At 38.4% G+C, this 26,528-nt stretch overlaps 1 protein-coding gene across 2 annotated transcripts in view; it reads right to left on the bottom strand.

Annotated features, from left to right (window-relative positions):
* The window catches only part of Cfap36 (cilia and flagella associated protein 36), a 28,541-nt gene extending 5,487 nt beyond the window's left edge, over window positions 1–23,054 (bottom strand). The window contains exons 1-7 of one of the 2 annotated variants that reach the window (XM_013150075.3): window positions 22,699–23,054; window positions 19,244–19,308; window positions 18,557–18,658; window positions 9,363–9,477; window positions 6,106–6,193; window positions 5,219–5,270; window positions 3,680–3,782 (exon numbers count right to left, since the gene is read on the bottom strand). In XM_013150075.3, coding sequence (XP_013005529.1) covers window positions 3,680–3,782; window positions 5,219–5,270; window positions 6,106–6,193; window positions 9,363–9,477; window positions 18,557–18,658; window positions 19,244–19,308; window positions 22,699–22,810 — 637 coding nt within the window. In that variant the 5' untranslated portion in view covers window positions 22,811–23,054. The remainder of the gene's footprint in view (window positions 1–3,679; window positions 3,783–5,218; window positions 5,271–6,105; window positions 6,194–9,362; window positions 9,478–18,556; window positions 18,659–19,243; window positions 19,309–22,698) is intronic. The other variant, XM_003467463.5, reaches the window with a different exon arrangement.
* Between the last annotated feature and the right edge of the window lie 3,474 nt (window positions 23,055–26,528).

The raw sequence follows: 26,528 nt of genomic DNA, 5'->3' as shown, positions 1-26,528 counted from the left end.
TTTTATTTTGAATATCGCTATCGAATCCATGAGTCATCACCTTAAAAATTTGCATCAACTTACATTTTTTTTTTTTAAATTAGAAAAAGAAGCTGGGCATGGTGGCTCACGCCTGTAATCCCAGCACTCTGGAGGCTGAGGCAGGAAGATCGTTGCGAAGTCCAGACCAGCCTGGGCTACAAAGTGGGCTCAAGGCCAGCCTGAACTGCATAGCGAGACCCCGTCTCAAAAAGACCAAAAAAAAAAAAAAAAAAAAAAAAAAATTAGAAAAGGAACCAACAAAAAAAGAGAATTGCAAGCCAAACTCTCTAATGAAGGTAGATGCAAAAATTGTCAAGAAGATACTGGCAAAGAAAATGTAACACATCATCAAAAATGGTGAAATATACATAAAACAATAAATGTAACATATCACATAAAACAAAAGGACAAAAATCACATGATAATCTCAAAAACTATAGAAAACGCCTTTCACAAAATCCAACTTCTATTCATGCCAAAAACCATGAAGAATATACATACAGAAGGAACCTGCAATAGGTCTGGTAATAGCTATTCTGGTAATAGCCAATTATGATAAACCAATGGGCAACATCCTATTAAATAGGGCAAGCTGAAAGCTATTTCTCTAAAATCGGAAACAAGACAAGGATGTCTATTCTCACCACTCCTGTTCATTATAATACTAGAAACTAGCCAGAGCAATCAGGCAGGAGAAAGAAACAAAAGGAATATGTATAGGGAAAAAAAAAGATGTTAAATTACCATTATTTACAGATGACATGATCTTTTACATGTAAGACACAACAAATTCCACCAAAAGACTCCTAGAATAACCAAATTTAGTAATATACCAGTATACAAAATCAATACACAAAAAATTGTGTTCCTATATACCAATGATGAACCCACTGAGAGAAAAATTAGGAAAACAATACCATTCACAATAACGTCAATAAAAATAAAATATTTAATAAATAAAGGAAGTGCAAGACCTCACAAAACTACAGGACTCTGAAAAAGGAAACTGAAGAGGACATCAGAAAATGGAAAGATACTCCCCGTTCCTGCATAGGCAGAACCAATATTGTTAAAATGGCCATATTTCCAAAACTGATACACAGATTTAATTCAATCCCAATCAAAAGACCAACAGCATCCCTCAAGAACAAGAGAAAATAATTTTAAAATTCATACAGAACCAGAAGAGACCCCAAAATAGCAAAACCAATCCTGGACCACAAAAATAAAGCAGGAGGCATCACAATCTTGAACTTCAAGTTATGTAACAAAGCTACAGTGATTAAAAAAAAAATAACATGAAATTGGGGAGAAAAAATAAACAGCCTGACATGAATTCAATGGGACAGAATACAAGATGCAAAAGTAATTCTAGGCACATTGAGCTACCTGATCTTTGAGAAAGTGGCCAATATCACACTCTGGAAGAAAGAAGCTTCTTTTAAAAATGATACTGAGAAACTTGACTATTCATTCACTGAAGACTGAATCTGGACCCATATCACTCATCATGTACTAAAAAAAAAAATCAAAATGAATTAAAGATCAATATAAAACAAAATATTAACTGGAAGCTAAATTAGGCATAGGCAAGGATTTCCTGAACAGAATCCCAATCACACAAGAAACAATACCAACCGCCAGCAGATGGGTTGTTATCGATTAAAAAGTTTCTGTACAGCAAAGGAAACAACAAAGTGAGGAGACAACCTACAAGATGTGGGAAAAAATGTGCCGATTACACCACAAAGAACTAATATTTAAAGATTAGACTCTCAGGGCCAGGGTTTTAGCTCCGCAGTAGAAGCACCTGCCTGGCAAGCACAAAGTCATGAGTTCGATCCCCGATACCAACAAAAAAATTAGACTCTCCCAAAACAAAAGACCCAGTCAAAGAAAAATGAGTCACTGAAATGAACAGACACTTATTAGAAGTAAAAATGAACAATAACTACATGAAAAAATGTTGCACATCTCTGACCATTACAGAAAGGCAAATTAAAACAACATTGAGATCCATTTTATTTCAGAATTAAGGGCTAGCATCAATAAATCATATAATAATAAATGTTGGCAAGGCTTCTGGGAAAAACGAGCCATTGTAGGGGCTGGGGATTTAGCTCAGCGGCATAAGCACCTGCCTTGCAAGCAGGCAGTCGTGAGTTCGATCTCCAGTACCGATAAAAAATGAAAAAGACAAAAAAAAAGGAGCCATTGTACATTGTTGGTGGGAATATAAACTGGTATAACCATTATGGGAATCAGTATAGCAATTCTTCAAAAAAAATCAAGCTAAACATCCCATGAAACCAAGCTATATATAAACTACTACAATCATTATGGAAATCAGTTTAGCAATTTCTCAGAAAAGTACAACCAAACATCCCATTCCTCTGCCAGGTGTCATCCTGAGTTAATGACATCATGTGACCATGACAAGTGCACACCTATGTTCACAGCAGCATAATTCAAAACCGCTAAATCCTGGAAGCAGCCTATGCATCAGCAGGGGAGTGGTAAAGAAAACGTGCTCTGTTTCCACAGTAGAATACTATGCCAGCTGGGCATGGTGGCTCACGCCTGTCATCCCAGCAGCCAGCAGGCTGAGGCAGGAGGATGACAGCTAGTTCAAGACTCTCACAAGGCCAGCCTTGGTCAAAAAGACCAAAAAAAACGACTCTGCATTAAAAAGGTACACGAGTCATTTGTAGGAAACGATGTACCTTGTGAACACGTTAAGTCAAATAAAGCAGACACACAAGCTTAAATATCAGGTGGCTTCTCTTACAAGCAAAATCTTAAAGATAAAAAAGAGTGAAATAAAAATTAATAGGGAGAAGAGATACAGACCTTTCGCAAATGGGAGGAGGGAGAGGATGGGGAGGGAATGAGAGGCAGGAAGACTGTTATGTCCGTGACCAGCTCCCCACCAGGAACGTAACAGTTATGTACTAATAAGAATAAATAAAGAGTTTTTAAACTTTCCTGACTCCCTTCCAAAAAAAAGCCTCAGTGTTTTTTAACTGAGAAATGGACGTTTATTTAAAACCACAGAAATCCATAATAAAATAAACTGAAATCATGATCATAATACTTCAGAATTACTTTTATTATACAAGAAATCCTAGCACAACAGAAGCGAATCTGTCACAATGAACGAGTTCATATATTAACATTTCCTAAAAGAATTTGCATCAGATTTTACTGAAATGACAGTCAGTGACTAAACCTCTGGACTAAATGGCTGCCTTTCATTTTCTTGTTGTGCTTTAATTCATTAGAAAAGTAATTTAATATCATCTTGCCAAGTTCAGTTTCTTGCTCAAACACCATACAAACAAGCAAGTAAGAGCATACAAAATGTCGCGTGACATATCTTGTACGCCACAGCCACGGCACAAAACTGGCAGCTCCTTCAAAATGATTTGCTCACTCCTCAGACACTTCAGCTTCACTTAAAAGGTGAAATCTCTACTTTCAGCTCGGCATCTGCTACCTGCAAACTGTGTAACTGAATTCACAAGCAATTCTAAACACCGAAGCAATTCAATATTGCCTCCCAGAACTTTCAAAGGTTAAATATATATGCAAGTACGATGCTCTGTAAAATGTTCACAAATTCCTGTCATTAGGGAAAGTCCAGGCCCCTCAACCTTACCTGACGGTGGCTGCACCAAATGCTCGCCATCAGCTTGGGAATTACCCATTTCGGCAGCTTCATTAGCGTACACAAAGGGTTCTTCTGTTTTAGCCTCTGGTAACTTCAGGTTCCATAATGCAATTTGAAAGCACACAAACAATTTAGATTAATTATGACTATTATCCTACAAAATTCAAAGATGAAATGTTTTAAAAAATTAGAAAGTAGCTCAGGTTAATTCATTTTTCCATAAAAGCAGAGGAAAATCCTAGGCTATGTAACTCACTTGGTGACTCAGAGGTACAAAGCATCAGGTCCTGGATGTGGGGTTGTACACATAGGGGAACACATTATTACTATCTCTGCTTTTATGAGTCTGAAAGTTTCATAACAAAAATATCTCAAAAGAAAAAAAGTTGGCACACCCCTAAAACATGGTATCCAAGAAACCTACTATGGTTTTCATATAAATTGGGTTAAAACTAATTCATTCCAAGGGCGGGGATTTAGTTCAGCAGCATAGCGCCTGCTTGGCAAGCACAAGGTTATGAGCTCAATATCCAGTACCAAAAAAACCCAATAATAATAATAATAACTAAAACTAATGCATCCCAATTATAATTTTAAACCGGTTTCTGTTCTATACTCCTGTATTTTAAACTATTAGTATCTAAAAACTTCAATGCCTTTACTAAAAACAAACTTACTCAAAGATATGAAAATCTTATCTGCTCTTCATTGGTACCTTAAAAGATTTTTCAAAAACAGTAAAATCAAACACAAGCGAAACAACTAATAAGTGATTGATAATTTATATTGTTTCCTTTTCCCTTCAGGGAAACTGGGAAAATGTGGAAAGGGAATTAGCAGAAAGGGTAAAACAAAGAACATTAGCTCCCATCACCCGCCGATACGACGTTCAGAATGTATCTCTGGAAAGATGGAGCACTGGTGGAAATGGCTCTTAGTGGGAGAACTAACGCCTGGAGGCGCCTGCTATTTCAGAACAATAAAGGAATCATGACGAATGGAAAAGTAAAATGTTTTTCTTAATCTTCTTTCAGAAAACTGATGGGAATTTTTATAAGAAACTCTCCCAAATATGGTATTAGTTTTTAAAGCTAATGATCATACTCTTTATGGTAGCTTGCAGATAAATTATAAAATGCATAAAGTTATAAAGAACGTTTTTGTTTAGTTGCTGGGTTGTGCTTTGGTACTGGGAACCGAGCCCAGAGTCTTACACATGCTAAGCACAAGCTCTACTATTAAGCCAAACCTCATCCTCAAGAATTGCTTTTTTGTTTTTTAAGAAATCCTTTCTTTACAAGAATGCATGAAGTACACATTATTATAAGAAAGTATATGCTTACTATATTCTTTAAAAACTATAAAAATTAAATATAAGTGTTTAGATTTGCCAAAAAAATATGAATACCGAGGCACGATGTAATTCCACAAAAGCTTAAATACTAACAACAAAGACTAGGTGAAAAATTCATAAGAGATAGTAGCAATGAAACACACGTCTGTTGCGTTTATATGTTTTGTAGGCACCTGTTTTTTTCTCTTCCTTTCTTCTTCCAGGTCGTATTCCTCTTTTGATTTTCTGAAAGTAAAAAAAAAAATCTCCAAGGAGTAAGCTGGCTCCACTACAGCCTTTTTCTCCTGCTGAGCTGACCCCCACTCCCACGATGGGGCTGGGCCTGTCATCTACACTGATCTGGAACATATCAGCTGACAATCATTTTTTCTTGAGCAACTACTTCTAAGATAACAATATGCAATACATTAACTAGTGTTAAAAAAAATCATTTTTTTTGGTCTGTGAAACCCAGAGTAAAAATACACAGCAAAATAAAAGAGAACAGGAAGCCAGGCGACAGATCTTCCTCAAAGGAAATGGATCAAGAGCTGGAGGGCGAGGGAAGGTAGGGAGATGGTGGATGAAAGAAATGAACTGGGGTGTGCTATGTTCACGAACCAGGTCCACACAAGAAATGTAAACATTATGCACTGAAAACATGGACTAATAATCTAAAATAAAATTTAAATAATTTTTAAATTAAAAAAAAGAAAAAAAACAGTACAGGTTGAGCATTCCTAATCTGCATCTGCAATGCTCAAATAGTCAAAACCTTTTTGTATGCCAAGGTGATCCTCAAAAATGCTGCAGATTTTAGATTTTCAGATTAGGGGTTCTCAGCCAGTAAGGACTATGCAAATATTCCAAATTCCAAATTATCAAAAATCAGAAACACTGCCCTAAGCAGTCTGGACAAAGGATTCTCAAATTGTATTGAGACACAAGTTGCAAAATGATATGTCATTTTGTTAGTCTTCAGTACAGAATTCATATTTTCTAGGTAAAAAGCATATATACACAGGTCACTTTATGAGATTAGTATTTCTAATGATCATTCAAAATAGGTAAACAAAGGTACCTAAGAACTTCCCTTAGGATTTTCATCTCTTCCTGTTCAAGGTCACTGACCACATCAGAACCATCAGTTAAGCAGTCAGGTAATACGCCTGCAAACAAACACCACATGAAGAACATCAACTCAGCTCAACTGAAAACTCTCTATTTCCCAATGCTCCAGTTCCTCTAGTAAAATTAATTTATGATTTATCACCTTAAAAACATTCCAAGCTTATCTTTTGTTGTTGTTTTGTTGTTGCTGTTTTGAGACAGGGTCTCGCCACGTAGTTCGCCCAGCCTTGAACTGTGTAGCCCAGGCTGGCCTCAAACTCAGCGATCCTCCTGTCTCACCCTCCGAAATGCTGCAGTTACAGGCATGTGCCTCCATGCCCCACCAAGCTTATCTTTTTAACTCTAGTGTTTTTTATTTTTTCTTATTTTAAGGAATAAGTACCACCAAAAACAGCATTTTACCTAGAAATCTCTCTCAATGATTATTTGCATTCACTACTGAAAACAATGCCAGGAGCTGAGGATGTAGCTCAGTGGTGGAGCACTAGGCTAGCATGTCTAAGGTCCAGGGCTAGAGCTCCAGCACCACCAAATAAAAAAAGTAGGGTCCTAAAATGTGTGTAAGTTACTGTCTCCATCACACAGTATCTGAGGTCATACACTGAAATTAATATGCTAGGGCAAATAATGAAAGCATGTTCTCCAAGGTCACCGTTAAGACGGAAAAAGGACTTACAAAATGTATTTTATCAAAACGGCATTTAAGGGGCCAGGTGATAAAGCTCAGCCGCACAGCCCCCGCCTGGCAAGCCCAAGGTCCTGGGTTTCAATTCCAGTACCCCCAAAAACCAAAACCAAAATAAAGGAAAGAAACAACATCTAATACTCTTCCTTCCTACTCTGACAAACGGTACTCAAAATGGCCCTGCCTACTATGTGCAATGAAAGCCTGGTGCCGAGCCCTTTGGGGGACATGAAGATAAAAGATGCAATTTCCACCCTCAGAACATCTGTTTAGTTATTAGCCTAATAACTATAGACCACAGCAGTACCAACTTTGCCTAAAGGCACATAAAAATTCACAGGAAGTAATTTTAAATGTTGATTTAACTTATAAGCATGCAAGCTGGTAGTCAATGTTGTTTTCATATCTATAATAATTACATCCAATAACACTAACAGAATGTCTTCTCCTGTTTACCTTCCATTTCGCTACCCACATATGACTGCGGGACTTTAGATGTGCTCTGAAGTAAAGTAGCTTTATCATTCTAATCCTCTGGATGTTTAGATACATTTGTTAAAATTAAACATTCCATTTTGAGATAACTGCAAATTCACATGCAGTTGTAAAGAAATAAAGACAACATTTTTTTGTTTCCCCCAGTGGTAACATCTTGTAAAATTATAGTACAATATAATACACACAGTACCATATAATTATACTATAATATAGTACAATATCACCAGAAAACTGGCATTTATCAGGGGTCTGGCATCCAAACCCTTCAGAGCACACAATACATCTAAGTAGAGCTCTCACTTCGAGAAACAAAGGCAAGGTCCTGCTTCCAAACTGCTGAAGCGGGCAGCCAAGCAAGTGGCACATCCTACAATCCTAGTGCTCTGGAGCACCACAAATGTGAGGTCCACCTGAGAACTTTAACAACCTAGCAAGACCCAGTCTCAAAATTAAAAAAAGTTTAAAAGGGCTGGAGATGCGGCTCAGCACCAAGGTCCTAAATTCCTAAATTTAATCCCTAGCATGGGGGGTGGACTGTGAACCACTGAGAAGAGTATCAGTGCAAATCGACTGAGCAAAGCAATACAAAAGGAACACACAAGAATTAAAATGAAATTACCAAAACTATGAATGTTAAGGGTTTATTTTCACTGTAGTTACTTTGTTTTTATGGTGTTTGGGACTGAACTCGGGCCCTAATTCTTGTTAGCCATGAACTCTTAACGTGGATCTATATCCCCAAGTGGAGTCTATTTTAAATAGGCGATGGCACAGTAACAAGAAACATGGGTAGCAGCTTAGCTGCTGGGAATCAGAACTTCTAATGCAGTTCAGGCACACAAGAAGGACACAAGAGCAGAGAAAGCAAGGCAGTCTGAATACAGAGACAGGCAAAGACGAAGCCAAAGAGATTTACAAGAGCGCTATTTCTCTTCTCTGTTCCATATGATGGGCTGATAATCACATGCACCTGTGTTCAGACCAGGGATCTAAGTGTGGTTCCAGCTCTGGCAAGTTTCAGCATCACCTGGAGACAGGTGGGTTATTACACAATGGAGTACTACTCTGCCATAAAAAGGATACGCTTGAGATATTTCTAGCTAAATGGACACACCTTGAGACTATATGCTTAAGTGAAATAAATCAGACACACATGTGTAAACCACAGTTTCTCTGGTGTGAGAAACCAAAAATGTAAATCAGGACCAAAGTGTATACTGGACATTATGAAATAGGAAGAAAATGTTCAAATGGGAAGGGAAACTAGGGAGCGGGGAGGGGGAAGGAAAAATGAGAGAAGGGAGGAAAAGAGTGGGAACCAAGCGTCTGTAAATAAGGAGGGGAAGGGGCGTTGACGGGAGGGCAGGGGAATGGAACAGCAAAAGCATCGAGTTATACCACGTACAGCCAGATTTCCTATGATGAATGTGCCCAGTGTGTGTATCTAAAATGTACCAATAACCTAATAAATAAATACTGAGACAACCAGGTTTGCCTATGTAGAAAAACATAAAGGAAAACAAATGGATAGTCTAGAAATGTGTAATAACTGGGATGCTCCAATTTTTAAAAAAAGCAGATCTTCAGGCACCAGCCTACTCCTGCTAAGGCAGACCCGGGAGGTGGCAGCGTGAGTCTCGGCAGTGCTCTGCGTGGATTCTAATGAGCACAAAGCCTGGGAACCACGACCCCTTACCAAGGCCACTCACAGCAGTAAGCCCGGAGAATAGGCACCTTCTCTCGGCAGTCACTACACCACTCAGGAATATCATAAACACAACGGCTGAGTAAAAAACCAACATCTATAACATCTAAAACACCATCAAATCAAATTTTGGCCTGCTTTCTTTGAGATGTCAAATACACACAGATCAGGAAGTTTATGCACTTAAAATCTCTTGCATGTACCAAGAAGTTTCAAACTTGAAATAAATTTATACGAGAGCTACAATTAAGACCATATTACAACCAGAACTGGAAAAAAAATGGATTTAGAACTTATATTTCAAACTCCAACATTTTACCATTTCTCTCTTGAATGATTCTAATGGCCTGCAGCTGCATTTCAATGTTTTTCTGGACCATCATTGTTTTAAAGATAGTAAAATCTTCTGCTGCCAACACAGGTTGTAAGATGGCCTGTAGAAAGAAATCTGGGAGTTAAATGAAGGTCCAAGTTTTGAAATTATATCCCATCCCACAAAAAAGCACATTAACTCATGAAAGCTGCATCAGGGTTAATGATTTATGACTGACTCAGACAATTTTAAATTTGTGTTTCATTTGTAATTTTTATTTTAATTGGTACGTGTCTGCAGTGTACAATGACCACCTTCATTGCAGAGTTGGTGCATGTACAAACACATCCTGGTTCTCTGTATGTCCCTTTCCCATCTTTTCATCACTTTCCTATTTGCAAAAGATCCGTATCCTTGTTTCCCACTATCTATCTTTTATCAAAGCCTTAAAAACAGGATTTCAAGGGACTGACTTTCTAAATCCATGCCACCAGGGAGCTGCATTTGCCAGCAATGTACTTTTCCAAATGAGCCAATACTAAAAGATTCTAAAACCAGTACAAAGACCTGCCTTACAGTTTTAAAGTTACCACTGTGGCATCTGGGTTTGTTTTCAGCCAATACATTCAATTATTTGTTCTGCTGTTGTTGAAGAGTGTTTTGTTTTGTTTTGTTTTTGTGGTACTGAAGACTGCACCCAGGGCCTCTGCACTGAACTGCACTTCCGTTCCCCTGCCCTTTTTCTTTTTGAGACAGGGTCTCACTAAGTCACTAAGTTGCCTACACTGGGCTTGAACTTTGAATTCTTCTGCCTCTACCTCCCAGAATGCTAAGATTATAGATATGCACCAGCTCACCTAACTTCAGTTGAAAGAGGTGTATTTTGGGATACTTGGCAGTAAGGCTTTTGTTTGTCTTACTATAAAGCCTTCAGCAAAAGAACCAACCAAGCCACAATAATATATTTAAAACTTCTTTGCTCACTTTCTTTTGTGTAGAAAATGATTTATTTCTGTAGAATTCTGGCCATGGGACCAGACCACAGGAAAGATATGAAATATCTAAAAGTCATTTGGAAAGAGAAAACTGTTTTCCCGAGACTCGGAGGCAGTTCTTCATCACTTGAAGGCACTGCTCGGTGAACCTTCTCCCTGCAGTGTTCAGAGGACCTGCGCTCCTGGAGGGCGGCTTCCTGCAGGCACACGGCCAGCAGGGCATCTGTACAGGCATCCGGCATGCAGGATGCTGAGGCACTGATCCTCTCCACGCAGGCCTCCAGCTTGCGCCACGCGGGGTGCTCACACTGGCCCTAGAAGACACGGCAGCGGCAGTGCCAGCTTCAAGCCTAATATCACTCTTAATGGTAACATTACATTAAAAAATAAGGGCAAAGGCCAGGCACAATGACACACGCCAATAATCTCGGCTAATCGAGAGGATGAAGCCAAAGAATTCCAAGTTTGAAGCTAGCCTGGGCAATTTAGGAAGACCCTGTCTCAAAATAAAAAATAAAAAAAACTATGGTGTAGCTCAGTGTTAAAGTTTGTGCCTAGCATCCACATGGCCTTGGGTTTAACCCAATACTATATAAAAAATGAAAACTATAAACAAATTTTAAATCATAGCAAAGTTGTTCCCTTTCAACAGTTCCATTCAATATTGTACTGAAAATCCTAACTGATGCAGTAAAAAAAAGAAACAAAATGGACACTATTTGGGAAGAAACAGAACTGCTTTTGTTTAAAGATCACATGACTACAGAAAATACAAAAAAAAATTTAACTTCACCAACGTACAAATAAGTATAGCACGGAAGCAAGATACAAGATGACCATTTAAAAGTAAACCGATTTCCTCCCTACCACAATGAAGAACGAAATCAGAAGTTAAAAATACAGAACCACTTACACTAACATTAAAAAACAAAACTAAGAATAAATCTAACAAAGTACACATAAAATCTATATGAGGGAAAACTATAAACGTCTAACTTTAATCTAAATAAATGGAAAGATGGGGCTGGGAATGTAGCTCCGCATCTGCCTGGCAAACGAGGTCATGAATTCGACTCCCGGTCAAACGTGGAAAGAAATTCCATGTCCATAGATAGGAAGACCCGACGCTGTTAATGTCTTCCTAACTTGCTCTGCTTGTTCAGGAAATCCCGATAAACAACACCAAGTTATTCTGTGGATAATGATAAACTGATTCTAAAACACAAGGAAATTAAAAAAAACTGAAAATAGTCATATAACATTGACGACAAAGGCGGGGAGGCTAACATTACTATTTAAATAATCAGGTACTATTTAAATAATACTATTTAAATAAACATTACTATTTAAATAACATTAATATTTAAATGATATCGTAATTAAATTGCAATAATCAGGATAATGTGGTATTGGCGATGTAGATATACAGATCTAGAGAACAGAACCCAGTGCAAAAACAGACCCAAACAAACATAGTCAACTAACTGATCTCTGACAAAGAAAGCTAGACAATACAAAGGAGAAAGAAGCCTTTTCTGTCAATGACACTGGAACATCAGGACATAGAAATGCTACGAAAAATAAAACATAAATGATCCTAAACATTTATATCTCTTTAAAAGAGTTATAAACTTAAATGAAAAACTCAACACTATAAAACTTATTAAAGGTAACAGGAGAAAATCTAAATAACCTTGGGTTTGGTGATAATTTCTTAGAGACAACATCAAAAGAATCCATAAAAAAACTGGTAAACGAGACTTTATTAAAATTAATAGCTTCTACACTATGAAAGATATTGTTAAGAGAAAAAAAGCAACAGAAGAACGTTTTGCAAAATATTTGCACAACACTGGTCTGATAAAGGACTTATATCTATGAGGTACAATCAAAACATAGTGAATGTTTACATAAAAATTACTGCCGTTAATCCCCCTCAGAATCCTTCCTTTTCCTTCTAAAACGCCCCTCACCACGCCTGCCACTTTATAATTCTTTTGTCACTGTCTTTAGCTGTCCTGTCATAGGTGCCTTAACATCCAGAATCAGTTCAAACGTTCACCTTTCGTGATCATTTCTCCTCCGCAGAAGAGCCGGCAGTCTCACTGCGCAAGCCTTGGGAACAGTGTTCTCACCAGGCTGCTTTCTGTCGGGTGGCACGTGGCGGCAGCAGGGTTCACCAGAGTTTGGATCACACCTCGTGCGGACACGCACAAAGCACAGCAGAAGGGCAACCCTGGCAGGTGGGCTGCAGTCTGCACCGGGCGGTCCTCCCCCAGCGAGCCAGCGCCCTGGACTTGCGGGTGTGGCTGGACCACGGGGGGCATGATACGTATCAGTGGACAGTCTCCTGGTCGGGTCACACTAAGTGTAAGGCGGGAGGTGAGTCCTGAAGAGAAGCGGGGTGGGGGCACGGCCTGGGCAGGGCTCCCTCCCGCCCCTCGGTCGCTCTGCTTCCCACTGCGGGGCTAAGATCGGTTTCTCCTCTGCCCCTCTTGCCAGCTGACTATGCACCATGAACCCGCTACAAAACATGAGACAAAATAAACTTCCTCCTGTAAATGTGACTGTTAAGTCATATTTTTTCAGTGACAAAAAGTAACAAGACAGTGTTTTGAAGCAAGAGAAAGTATTCTGAGGGGAATTAATCGCAGTGTCTTTTACTGTAATAATGTTTTATATTTAAACATGCATTGTATTTTATGATCAGCCTTTTGTAAAATACCTATGCAAACAATCTTGAAATTCAACAACTAGAGAATAACTCAATTAAAAAAATAATCAAAATACCACTATACACCTATCAGGATGGCTAAAATCCAAAAACCTGAGGGTATCAAGCATTGAAAAGGATGTGATAAAACCGAACGCCCAGGCCTTGCAGAAAGCAAGCTAAAAGTGATAAATTTTAAAAGACAATTTGGCATATTCTTACAAACTTTGTCTTACCATATGATCTAGCAATACACTTGTACATGCTTATCCACATGAGCTAAAAATTGTTTCTTTCATCTGCTGGGTTGGTGGGGGTTTTTTTAGACAGGGTCTAGCTATGTTGCTAAGTCGCCAGACTGTGCTCACACTTCGGATCCTGATCCCTCAGCCACCTGGACTGCTGGAATTACAGATGAGCACAACCAAGCCCTGCACAACTTGAAAACTTCTGTGTTCAGAGGAAAGCCTGCACAAATATTTTATAATAGCTCTAGTCATAATTCTCTAGATAATCAAGCTACTGTACATCTATACAATCCGGGTGATAAAAAGTTATCAAACCAAGACACAAAGGAAAGATAGATGCATACTGATTAGTACAAGAAGCCAATGTGGAAAGACTATATGCTGTATGTTTCCAATTAATAACATTGTGGAAAAACAAAACTATAGAACAGTTAAAGGAACACTGGTTGCCAAAGAACTGGGACAAGGTCAGAAAAAATGCATATGTGGAGTCCAGGAGCTTTTCAGGTAGTAAAAATATGTTTAGTGGCAATGATGGCAAATATTTGGCAAAATTCAAAGAATTTTACAACATATCATCAATATTGATTCATCAAGTGTACCAAATATACTATTTTAACTCAAAATTTTACTAAAGGAAACTATCTGCTTAATTTTTTGTAAATCTAAAATTGTTCTAAAATATAAAGTCTATTAATTTTTTAAATCATAACTAGCACTCACAGAAAATATGCCTATTACCCTGTATAGATTTTTAGAAAATAAAGGGTAACACATATATATGATCTTTTCAACACTTCAGTTACTGAATAAAAAGACACAATTTTTTGAACTATTACTACAAAATAAGTGTTTCTGCAAGTGTAGGTTTCATAAACGTCAAAGCAAATAAAATACAAACACAGCTTGTGTTTCTTTCATATAGAAGTCCCTGGCTTTTCCCATACATTGAATTAATAATAAGCTTCATTCTCACCAAAAATTCATAAGCATGTAGAAGCTATTTTTACTTATAACAATAGAAAATTCTACAAAATTCTTAAGTTCAACTAAGTTTGGATCTGATATAGCTCATCAGTACAGTGCCTGCCTGGCAAGCATGACGTCCTGAGTTCAATTTCTGATACCAAAAATAAATATATAAAATAAAATAATATCTCACTATTTATATTTTTCTAAGATGGTAGATAAGTATTTTAATTCATGGACTTCTTTTTAGAATTCACAGATAAACACAGAAAAATATACTGTTAAAAACCAGGAAGAGGGCCAGGGATTTGGCTCAGTGGTACAAGTGCCTGCCTGGCAAGCTTAAGGTCGTGAGTTCGATCCCTGGTATAAAAAAAGAGAAAGAAATTAAGAAAAGTGTATTTTTAGGGCTGGGCACGATGATCCTCTCCTGTAATCCCAGCCTCAGGAGTCTGAGGCAGGAGGATCCTTGCAAGTTTGAAACCAGCCTGGCCAGCCTGAACTACATAGTGAGACCCTGTCTCCAAAAAAAAAACAGTGGAACTTTTTTTGTTAATGTTACTTTTTAATAGAAACATTTCATCAGATGCACTCCCTGCCACTCTTGCTGGCTTAAATACACAAAGAATATGCCAGGACCAATAATCTAAGTCAGTGATGGCAAACCTCTCAGAGCTTTCAGTGGTACAGACAGTCCCCTGTGCTATGCATGCCAAAACGTGTGCCACCACTAGTGTAGGTCTACGGATTAAATAAGCTGAAAAGACTTTTACAAGTCTGTTTAACAGTACAATTTAATAGGAGCTGACAGTTGGTTTAGAATATCAAAACCAAACCAATTAAACAAGACAAAACAAAAATTACTTCCTAAATTACTTAGGGTAAGCAATTTGTTTCTTGAGTTGATTCTTAGGATTCTTGTGTTGGCATAATGAAATCAGCATTCTGGTGTTCATGATAAAGTTTAGATAACTGCAAGGCAGTAAACACTGGTTCAAACTGTTTTCAGTAATAATGATTTAATGGTGGTTTCTGTCCTTGGTGACTAAGAGTTTACTCTAGGCAAACCATACTGCTCGCTAACTAACTACTCCTCAAGGAAAGTGAACCCAAGATCACCTGGCCACCACAGTGCTAACCAAACAACAAAGTGTGTGATTTATTTATAGACTACCTGACTAACACATGTATTACGCTCAATGGTTGTCACAGTCACTTTTCTTGTTGCTGATACAAAATACATGACAGCAAAAGCAAAGGTGAAAAGGTTTACTTCACTCACATTTGGTAGAAGTTTCTGTCCGTAGCCAGCTGGGTGGTGTGATACAGCCACAAAACCAGCCTGATGTGGCAGAGGAGAAACAGTGCATGGCAGCAAAGCAATAATGGGGACACTCACAGCTCTGTCTAACCCTCATATTTTATCCAGCTATTTAGGGCAGGCAGCACACACACCCTTAATCCTAGTGCCCTTGACCCTATTCAATTAGAATCTCAATTCTGGTGTTACTCGAGATCAAGCCACCTCTGAAAATGCCTCCCCATGACCACATGAGGCCTTGCCATAACAACAGTTTCTGACATGCCTTAACCTTTACAAAAAAACCTTCAAAAGTAGGTACTTCCCTACACATAAATGTGAAAACTGAAAAACAAAAGATTAAGAAGGTAAAACTAAAATAAAACCTTTCACTCAACATCTTACAGCTAGAAAACAAAAGAACCAAACTAAGTCCGTCTCAAAACGTTTGCTTCCTTCTATGTAACAAGATGTACCACCAATCTACTCTAAGCAAATCAAAATGTGCCTGGTAAAATGAAAGAATGTGTGCAGGAGTGTGTGGCTCTTGACCTGAAAACAGTATTTTAAAGCTATGAACATCTACACTAACAAATCATTTAGAGTCCTGATAATGCAAACAAAAGATGAGTGGGAGTATATATTATTACAGATTATGGTTTTTCCACTTTCCCATAGGACAAAAGCAAAACACATGAACTAGAAACCACAGTTTGACTTTTGAATTTTGATCTTTTCACAGGCCACCAATATATATTACCATAATGTCTCTTGATACTGAGCAGCACCAAGCCACAGCTCCAAGTCTACCGCAGTCACAGGGGAAATAACCAATACTCTACTGCATCTATGCTGTTAAAGTGGGATGTTTGGCAGGTTAGATCATAAAATGCATTTCTGACTTTCAATATTGGTTGATACATTTTGTCAATTTGAGAAGTTTAGAAGTTTAACAAGCAACTTAGCAGAGGGCCAGGGTCCTTACCTTGTAAACATCCTCATCCTGTGCAAGAGGAGGGCACAGAGACGTGTCAGTACTACACCCACTGGGGTGGGGGTAACTTGCTTATAACATGAGAGAAAGACAAGCTTGCTTCTCCCCGCTTTTTTCTTGTTGTTTTGCTGTCTTCTGCCACCCTGAACTCCTGCCCCTAGGCCATAGTACCCTGCCGTGGCGCCAGACTGAAACCTCCACAAACCATGAACTAAATAAACCTTTCCTCTTTTAACTTGGGGTGTCAGGTAGTTTGTCTCAGCAACAAGAAAAAAGTAACCAAGACAAATATGATGGGCTCATCAGGACATAAATTCATACTGAGGATCATCTGTAATTTTCAATCAAATTATTCCCACTCCACTAAAAAGAAGAGAATTATCTGTAATTATTTCTTAAGGCTAATAAAAGCTAGTGGTGAATTGTGAAATATTTCCATTATATAGTTATTAACTATTAAAGAGTTTACATTAGTTGGATACCTCAATAACATTAAATTTTAATTTTAGAGATGGTCATCAAATGAGAAGAAAGCTGTGCAAAAGAAAACAGTATGAGGAAGGGGCTGCATTAAACAGTAGTCAAAGTGACCTCTTTGAGGCCAGTTAACAAACACTCATTGTGAATTACCTTTTAGAAACTAAGCTCTTATCTCTAAAGTAGGAACTAGTAATGAAAGATACCAAAAATAGCTCAAAATACTTAAGAGTCTAATGGGGCAAATAATTCAAGGCGCAGAGTACCAAACTTTTCTAGGTAAAAGTTCCTTGTAATGTACAATGAGTTGCAGTCTGTCTAGAGAGAGTGCAAAACTGCCTTAAGAAGCAGCATTTCAGCCAAGCCCAGAGGAGTAAGAACTGTCTGAGTTAAGGAAGGGAGGGGAAATGAGGAGACCGTACGTTCTGTCAGTGATGCTGAACTTTTAGAGTTTTCAGTGATACAGACTGCTGTAGCACACGTGCCATCGGTTGGCCACCACTATTCTAGGTTAAAGCATAGCATAAGCAAAGCCCAACACACAGATGCTCGTACGAACGAGTGGCCCAGGTGAGCATGGTGGCACACCCCGTAATCCCAGCACTCGAGAGACTGAGGAAAGAGCATCACTGCAAGTTTGAGGCCAGCCTGGGCTACAACGTGAGTTAAAGACCAGCCTGACCTGCATAGTGAAACCCTGTCTCAAAAAAACAAAGAGGAAAAAAAAGAGTGGCTTAGCATAATGGCAGCTCCTAAGTATTGAACTGTAGCAGGAAATCAAGGCTGAAAATAGAATTTGGGATTACATATCACAATCCTCATCTTGCTAAGGAAGTACAGTTTAGTTGGTAGAGGATAGGAGCCAAGCAAGTTTTTTTTAAAGAGTAGCACTTTGGAAGCAGCAATACATTCCCGTCTTCAACTTCTGAGCAGGGCTCTCAGGTTTCCTACATTGGTTGGATTGGTGCTGCTACATCAGTATCTCTGTGCTTTACTTTCCTCATTTATAGCTGGAAGATAAGCAGTGCCCGTTTCTTAGGAGGTCCCATAATGATTACATAAGATAATACATGCCAGGGTATGCAATATCAAGCAGCATAAGCTCTCCAAAACATCAGTTACAAATATACATGCTATCCTCTTCTCCATTACTGAAAAACTAATGAGACAATAAAAACAGTTTCAAGAAAAAAGTCCCAAGAACTAGAAACTGTGCCTCAACTAAAGCCAGCTACAGAATTATCAGAGAGCTAATAAATAAAACAAGTAATTTTAATAAACCCTACAATCTTATTAAAGCTCTGAAAGTTCATTTTAATTGCATTGGTTTACTAATGCCTCAAATTATCATGTCGAAGCTGTTGTAAAAAGAACCTGTATATAATGAATTATTTTTTTACTTCTCACAGTATCTAAAATATTGTATTTTCACAAACATTCTGAATTTAAGTGAAACCCTAGGAATTTTTGTTATAACTACATAAAATAACACAAAAACAAAAACCTGTGATGTTCGAATCTTTGCAAGAGGAGAAGTGCACGCTTCCTGAAACTGATCTTCATTAATTCCTATTTCTTTGAGGTAACCTTCTAACAGCTTTTCAACCTAAAAAGAAAAAGTTGTATTTTGATAATTTCCATAGAAAAATTCTAAATAATAGTTTTCCTATTAATATTGATTCAGAAAAGTAAATCAAGTGTATTCTTGCCAATGTTAATCTACATAATATTATAATATATACAAGTAATACTATCTCCACCAAAAATAAACAAGAAGGATATTTTGTTTGGTTGATTGATTGTTTTACAGGTAATCACATGAAATTTTCTTTCATATACTAGATATAAGTCAGGATTATGAAATTCAGTGTGGCACAACTCTAAAGCCAGCCATAATACAGAAAAAAACTAACCATTCTCTGCAGGCATCAGACAGCTAAGAATAAAACTTAAAAATCAGATACAATTATGTCAAACCATTCCTTAGATTCTAGGGTAGAAGGGATACAAAATACATAAAATAAGATGCTTCAGAGAATTCTTGGAGTCTGATAAATTAGTAGTAATATTAAAGTTGCCTGCATATTTCTAAAATTAAAGAATTTTATGAAATAAAAGCCATTTTTAAATTTAGACAAGCAACAGTTAATATCCCAATTACCTTTTTAAAAATCAGTTTAAAAATACTCACTAGTTCTTTATATTCCTGATGAATCTCTGTATATGTCAATTTGCTTTCTTCTTCATCATCAAAAACTAAATTTACAAGAAAAATATTACAGTTAAAAAAAACTAATCATTTCATTAACACAAAAACCTACTGTTTACAAAAAGAACTATCATTCTGAGTACCTACCTCTTCAGTTTTGAATTCTTGTAGTTTTTTCTTTTAAAAAAAAATATATGAATACATATAAATGCATATAAAATATATAAATTGATTGTAAATAAGTTTTTTTCTTCTCTTCAAGAAAATAACCAGGTGTGCTGGCACACTCCTATAATCTCAGCACTCAAGAGGCTGAGGCAGGAGGATCCTTGCAAGTTTGAGACCAGCCTGGGCTACAAAGTGAGCCCAAGGCCATTCTGAACAGCAAAGTGAGACCCTGTCTCAAAATGACAAAAAGGAAAGAAAAGAAAAAAATTCAAAACCAAACTACCTTATATTTAAAACAAAGCAATTTGTCACTTTTTAATCAATAATATAAGGCAATAATTTCTTCATAAACTTTTAATGAATTAATATTAAATGTTAAACCCTTTTACAACAGTCCCTAGATTATTTTATTGTACTGGAACTTCATTAATGCAAATTTTACTGAAAGTGATCAGGTCATTTTTGTTACCACAGATCAATATACAAATAAGTATAGGTTTCAATCCCCTAAAAAAAAACATACATTCCCTCAAGAAGCTACAATCTTCTGACATAGTAGTAGTAGCATATGTCTGCAGTTACAGCACTCTGGGAGATTCAAGCATGAGGATCACAATGCTCGAAGGCAGCCCTGTCTCCAAATAAAAAGTAAAACTGCAAAGCACTGGGACATAGCTTAATCCCGAAGTCCTGGTGTTCAATCTCCAGTACCAGGAGAGGGAGGGATAGAGTCTAATAGGAACAACATATTCACAAATTATAAACCAGAAACATGTTTCATTCTCCCAGAACAATCTTCCTAAAATACAAAGCTAACTTCTATAACTTTCAGTTTAAAACTGAACAAGTGCTTTGTTTAGAGAATCAGTACAAAATCCTTAGACCAAACAAGATTCTGCAAGATTAGATCCCAACTTTCATCCCCCACCATTCCAAAATCCGAATTTTGCCATCCTAGCAATACACAACCATTTGGAGTATCTCCAAAGCGAAGGTTCAAACCCCTCGTCCTCACTCAAGCCTTTCCTTAGCTTTTTGCCTCTACTTCATCCCACAACTCTTCCGATGCTGCCAAGTGTCACATTCTCCATAACCCGCTCTAGGCTGGCTAGATTCCTGCCTCTTAGCTCACAACACACAACATTCCGTGCTTACCATTATTATAGCATCTGATATGTTGGTTTTTATCCTGTTTACCTGCATGTATTACCTATAAATTTCTTAAGCACAGGATTTTGTTATTTCGTCTTTCCATCTCCTGCTTCTGATCCAAAGACACTCAATAATTGTTGAAGCAAATGCTGATGTGACAAAGTGGTACAAAATTAATATTTAAATTACCTAAAGCAAGTATAGTGCACGGATAACCCCAAGTCTGTGAAGTGCAGTTATCTGAAGTGTCACTTGCATTTTACTTCCTGTAATCCTGTATCTGTTACACGTAACACTTCACAATCATTCAATACAATAGCTACTTTAAGCAGTTTTCAGTAGCTCTGACATTAAAATACTGCAGTACATGTACACACAGCTGAGAATTTGCTTCTCTACAAAATTACACAGTGAGGTATGTAAGTTCTGACGGCCGTCACTTTTGGCTTTTGGGAATAAAAAAGGTGAGCTTTATTTTTTTATTTACTTTTTTCTATTTCAGCATTTAGTCTCAGCCAGGAACATGACATCAATAAGTGACAAAATTTCTTTTAAAAGAGGTCAGACAGGGTCCCTCCTGTCTCTCAGGAACTACTCCTATTCCCTATTCCTTTTGTCCAAAGAATTTTCCTACTTTTAAATAAATAAATAGAACATAATAAAAGAGGTCAGAATTCTGCATGTGTTATTAGTCTCAACGTAGCATTTTAAATCTTTAAAGGAATACAAATTTTAAAAATTCTGTTTTTTAATCTCCTTTAAAATTACCTGAAAAAACATTTAGTAGCTAGTATTTTATAATGAGAATCTAATAAACATTCAAGCAAGGTTGTTTTATGCCTATAATCCCAGGTACTAGGGAAGCCGAAGTGGGAGGATTAGGAGATTCCCTTAAAAAGTAAGGAGATTTGGGGCTGGGGATTTAGCTCAGCAGGCATAAGTGCCTGCCTTGCAAGCAGGCAGTCGTGAGTTCGATCCCCGGTACCGATAAAAAGGAAAAAAGACAAAAAAAAAAAAAAAAGTAAGGTGATTCCCACCCTTCATTTCAAAAGAAATTTCAGTGGTCGCATTAAATTTCACCTTTATTGAATTCATGGAATCTTACGGTTGAAAGAAATCTTAAAAGATTAGCTAGGATAATTTTTTAAGGATAAATCTTTTTAGTAACTGAATCTCCTCTACTATCTCAAGTAAGTCACTGCAGATCTAACCCTTGGGCAGGCCAAACTCACCCTGCTTACGTTCCGTTATGATGCAGGTCCTGCACGAAAATTCGTTTCCCTTCCGCTTGTACCCACGGACTGCAGCTCCCACTGATCCTTACAAGCAAATCTAACCCCTCCAGCGTAAGACCGACATTCAAACGATTGGGGATATTACTGCCCAGATAAACTAGATAATGACTGGACACTGGTTTGTACGACAGTTTCTGGTTCCCTCTCTGTGAATGAGTCCAATTGGTCTGCAAGAACTAAATTCAGAACTCCCAAGCGTGAACTGATCAGAAAGCTGAGGCGTCTTCCCACAAAGTGTCTGTTAGAGCACATGGGAAAGCCTCATCAGTTAGAAGAAAACCCACCCATGCCCCTCCAATTAATGGGACAGCTGAGAGAGCACACAAGGGGCATACAGGCCACCGAGACTGCCAGCCTCGGTCCTGCTGCATGCAGGAACACATCTTCTGGATGTCAATGTCGCCAGGGGGGAATTTTTCATTCCCTAGGGGGACTGCACAGGGTGACATACCAAGAAGGAACGCGGAGGCAAACTGACGCTTCTCCTCTCAAACGACTAGGGAAGCTGCTGAAAAGGCCCAACGAAAACAGTCCACTTGCCGAGGGCAGAAATGTGCTGCATAGCGTGAAAGAACGAATATGGGACGAAAGGCTAAAATGTTTGGCCCCTGGAGCCGGGGTCGGGAGGCTGGGAGCTTCGACCGTCCCAATTTCAGATTTGTAACGTGCCACCCGCGGAGCGAACGCCATCCACCTGCGCGAGCGGCTCTAACCCGGCCCAAGGGACGGAGGCCGGAGCTAAGACGCGGTTTCCAGGGACGTCCCCCTACAGATGCCGGCGTGAGGCAGGCAGAGGGAACTGGTTTGGACTCTAGCTTGTACCTTCACATTTCTGCTCCACGAAGTCCAAGATGGGGATGTACCAGTCAGGACCCCGGAGGAAGCCCGCGATGCTCTCCACCACCCATTCCACCTCGTCCTCCTCGGCAGCCATCCGCCCCCACGCAGCTACGCAGATCCCCAGGCCAGATTCCCGGGGCTCGCCGAAACGTCTCGGACGCCAAGAGCCAAGGAGGAGCGGGGAAGAGTCCCCCGGTGCCGCGCAGCCACCGGGATAAAACTACAAACCAGTTAACGTAAAATGGTCGCTATGGCAACGGCCGTAGCCACCCGGGACTGGAGCCGGGAAGTGAAGCAGTTGTCCCATGCTGGGTGCCGCAAGGCGTTTAAAGAACGTTTCTGATTGGCTAAAAAGGAACGGTAGCGGCGCAAAAGATAGAGCTCCGACCATTGGCCAGGAGTTGCTAGGGTGAGCAGAAGCGCAACCATTGGCTGGAGATCTAGAAGGAATCTCAGCGTTTTCTCTTAGTTTGTGTTGTGTGGGAGTCGGTTCTTAAAATGGCGTGCTGAGGGCCTTTCTGAACCGTTGACGAGGTTTGTGAGGCTTCTTCGGTGCATAGTTTTAACTCCAGTCCTCATTGATAACCGTGTGCTGACCCAGAAACTTTTGAAATTGTTGGGTGGGATGAATACACAAAATACAACAAAATACTTCCATAAGGTTTGCTAATTGCACTTTCACTTTGCGCGGTTGAGATTCAGATGTATGTTTAATCACAGCGTTAGGATTTTTTCAACTGCAAAATTAGTGTTAAGGTTTATTTAGATAATTATCTTGGTCACTTCTACTAGCTAACTCCCAGAACTAACCTATATACCTATCAACTGATGATAGGATAAAGAAACTGGTATCTGTGTATTATGGAATATTACTGTACTATAAAAGTGACAGACCTGAGACATTGTAGAAACATAAATGCACCTGAAAAATATAATTTTGAGTAAAATAAATCAGATACACAAGCTTAAATACCATATGGTATCTCATTTGAAAGAGAGTACAAAGACAATAATAAAAGATGGCCAGGAGGGGACAAGGAGATGGACCTCTTCATAACAGGAAAGTGGTCCAAGGGGGAAAAACATAAAAGGTGAGGAGGAGGTTAAGAGAAAATCAGTAGAATCAAGATTGCCATGTGCGAGAACCAAATAACCTCAATTAATGTAAACATTATATGCTACGACATGAGTTTAATACTATCAACAAGAATGGAAAACAGCATTGAAGGAGGTGGGAGGGGCAGGGAGGGTAGCAAAGGGGATAAAAAAACTACAGGCTGTGGTACATATGTGTAACCACTACCAAAGATGACTGTAAGCTGCATGAACTGCAAACATATAATAATTTTTAAAACCTCTAAAAATAAATAAAAGTCTTGGTAACCAAATCTCATATCAAATAATTCCATCTCAATTTAGAGATTGGATCCATTATGGAATGTATCTTCGAAGGTCATTTTTGGTGCTTGGATCCCCAAAATGTTACCAAGCAACAGTCTCCCAAAAAATGTATACATATTTCAGGAAAGAAAAATAGTAGATTTTTTTTTCAGCAGATGGTGTACCCTCATGTGGTGGACCCTTGAGACTGTCATGGATTTCAGAAAACCCAGTACACTGGTGGCCCTTAGAGAAAAAACTGAAAATGCTTGCGAGGCCATCTCAACAACCAAGGTAACTCAAGCAGCAGTTCTCCGCACTAATGAATATCTGGAAGCTAATGGCCAGCACTTTAAGCACACCTTGTAATTGGCTTCTGCAGCCAAAGGTAACTTGTATTAATCTCACAACATCTCAATAAATTTAGTATTAAAATATTTCTATAAATTTTTATTATATAATATGTAATGAATCAACAAATATGTAATGATCTACTTGCACATATGCTTTTGATCTCATTATTTCCTTTAAATAAATTTTGCAAGGGAAAATTACTAACTCAGAAATCTTTTTAAAAATACCTTTTCTAATACAATAGGTTTAAATGACACATAATTTTGTACTGGATTTTTTTTATTACAGTAATGGGGAACATTTTCAAGACCAGATACCAAACTGCAACCCAAAATCAACTCATTTCTTTCAAAGTGCCTTCACTGCAATTAAACCTGAATGCTGAGGTTTTGTTTACAACAAACAATTGTACATTAGTATCTTTTGTTTTAAAAAACAGTAACACACACACCCTAGATTTACCATCAGTGTTTTATTGAAATTAAGTGATTTCATGTTGATGAGTCTGTGTTTTCTCCTGCGTTACTTTTTTATATCCTTTGCTCATTTCTGGACAGGAATATTTAGGGGTGTTTTTCCTTTCTGGATTTTTAAGAGCTTTTTATAGTTTATGTTAAGAATTTTTTCATCATTACAATGAATTTTGTCATGTCTTCTTTATATCTGTTATAACTCAGGCCCCGGTATAAAATCCAAGGAAGCAAGAGACCAAAAATTTAGGTGGCAAAGGCTTTATTTCCAGGCCTGGCGACCAGTCTCCGGGAGCCAATTTGGAGACTGTGTCCCAGAGACTGAAGGGAGGACTTTAAAAAGAGGCTGGAGGAAAAGGGTGGGGGGAGGAACAAAGAAACCTGCAGAGCCATCAAACTTGTTGACCCGAGTCTGGAAACTGTATTGCTGTCCACTTAGCTCTGACAATCTCGGGAGTTCCTGGTGTTTCTCAAATTACTCCCATTCTACAGACTGACATTATCTCGGAGTGGCACATCTGCAGCAATATTTGGAGAAGAAAGTGGACAGTTAATTATCCCAGGACAGCTCGTTTTCGCTAGTGGGTGCGAAGGGGTCAAGAGTTACAAGAAGCTGAAACTTAAGTTTTACAAAGATCTGATATCTAACTCATTTAATGCATACAGAACAAAAGAAAAGCACTGATTGGGGTTTGGGCCATAGTATTTCCCGGTAATTTCTTTGAAGCTAAACAGTTCTTAAAATTTGGGGCAGGCTCATTTTATGACAGATCATCACCGGGTCGGGAAGAGGTCACCAGAAACACAAATTTTTTATGGCCTAGATAGATAGGTGAGGGGAGAGGGAGGCAATAAGGCGCCATACAGAACAGAAAACGGCGGTAATGTGTCAAGGTCAGGTAAAGGGTTAAACTCATATGCAAATCTCTCTGCGCACAAGCAGGTTACTTTAAACAACTGTAAATTAGTGGGCCATCCTAGTTTTCTTTAGCTCTTTAGCAGAGAATAGAGGCACCTAATAGTGATTAACAACCCTTGTTAGCTTGTTTTAGCACAACTTCTGTAGTTTGTAGAGGGCAACAATGGTTAACATATCAATTAGGTGAGATTCTTGCAACATGTGGGGCCGACTGAGTTGCAAAGACAACAATTGGCGATACTAGGGAAACCTCCTTACCTCTGGATGTCCAATCGGGGTGGGACAAAGGGAAAACATGGTTTTGGCATTCCAGATCAGAGAGCAGGCTTTTTCTGGATGGCACACCACCTTTTGTTCTAGGGTGCCACATGGCAGGCCATCATTTTACTGAAATTACATACTTAACAAAAAGAGGCTTTTTCATAGGTAACAAAATTGTGCCATATAATCTCCCAGATGTCCACAGCACATGCAAGAACTTATATCTTATCTCTATTATCATCTATAATCTCATATTAATGGAAACACTTTGCAGCAAAGGTTTAGAATCTTATAAATAAATCTACCAAAACTGATCTAATACTGTCAAATTTTGAACACATTTACTTCTTGTCAAACCTGCTGTTTTCAGTACTATAACATCAAGACAAATAAAATTCACATTATCTCGAGCTTTCTATAACTTATAA

Source organism: Cavia porcellus, unplaced genomic scaffold (genome assembly GCF_034190915.1).
Source record: "Cavia porcellus strain 051 isolate PalLab524CR breed Dunkin Hartley unplaced genomic scaffold, mCavPor4.1 scaffold_18, whole genome shotgun sequence".
Lineage (NCBI taxonomy): Eukaryota > Metazoa > Chordata > Mammalia > Rodentia > Caviidae > Cavia > Cavia porcellus.
The sequence above is the reverse complement of the archived record's forward strand: the minus strand, read 5'-3'. Positions and strand labels throughout refer to the sequence as shown.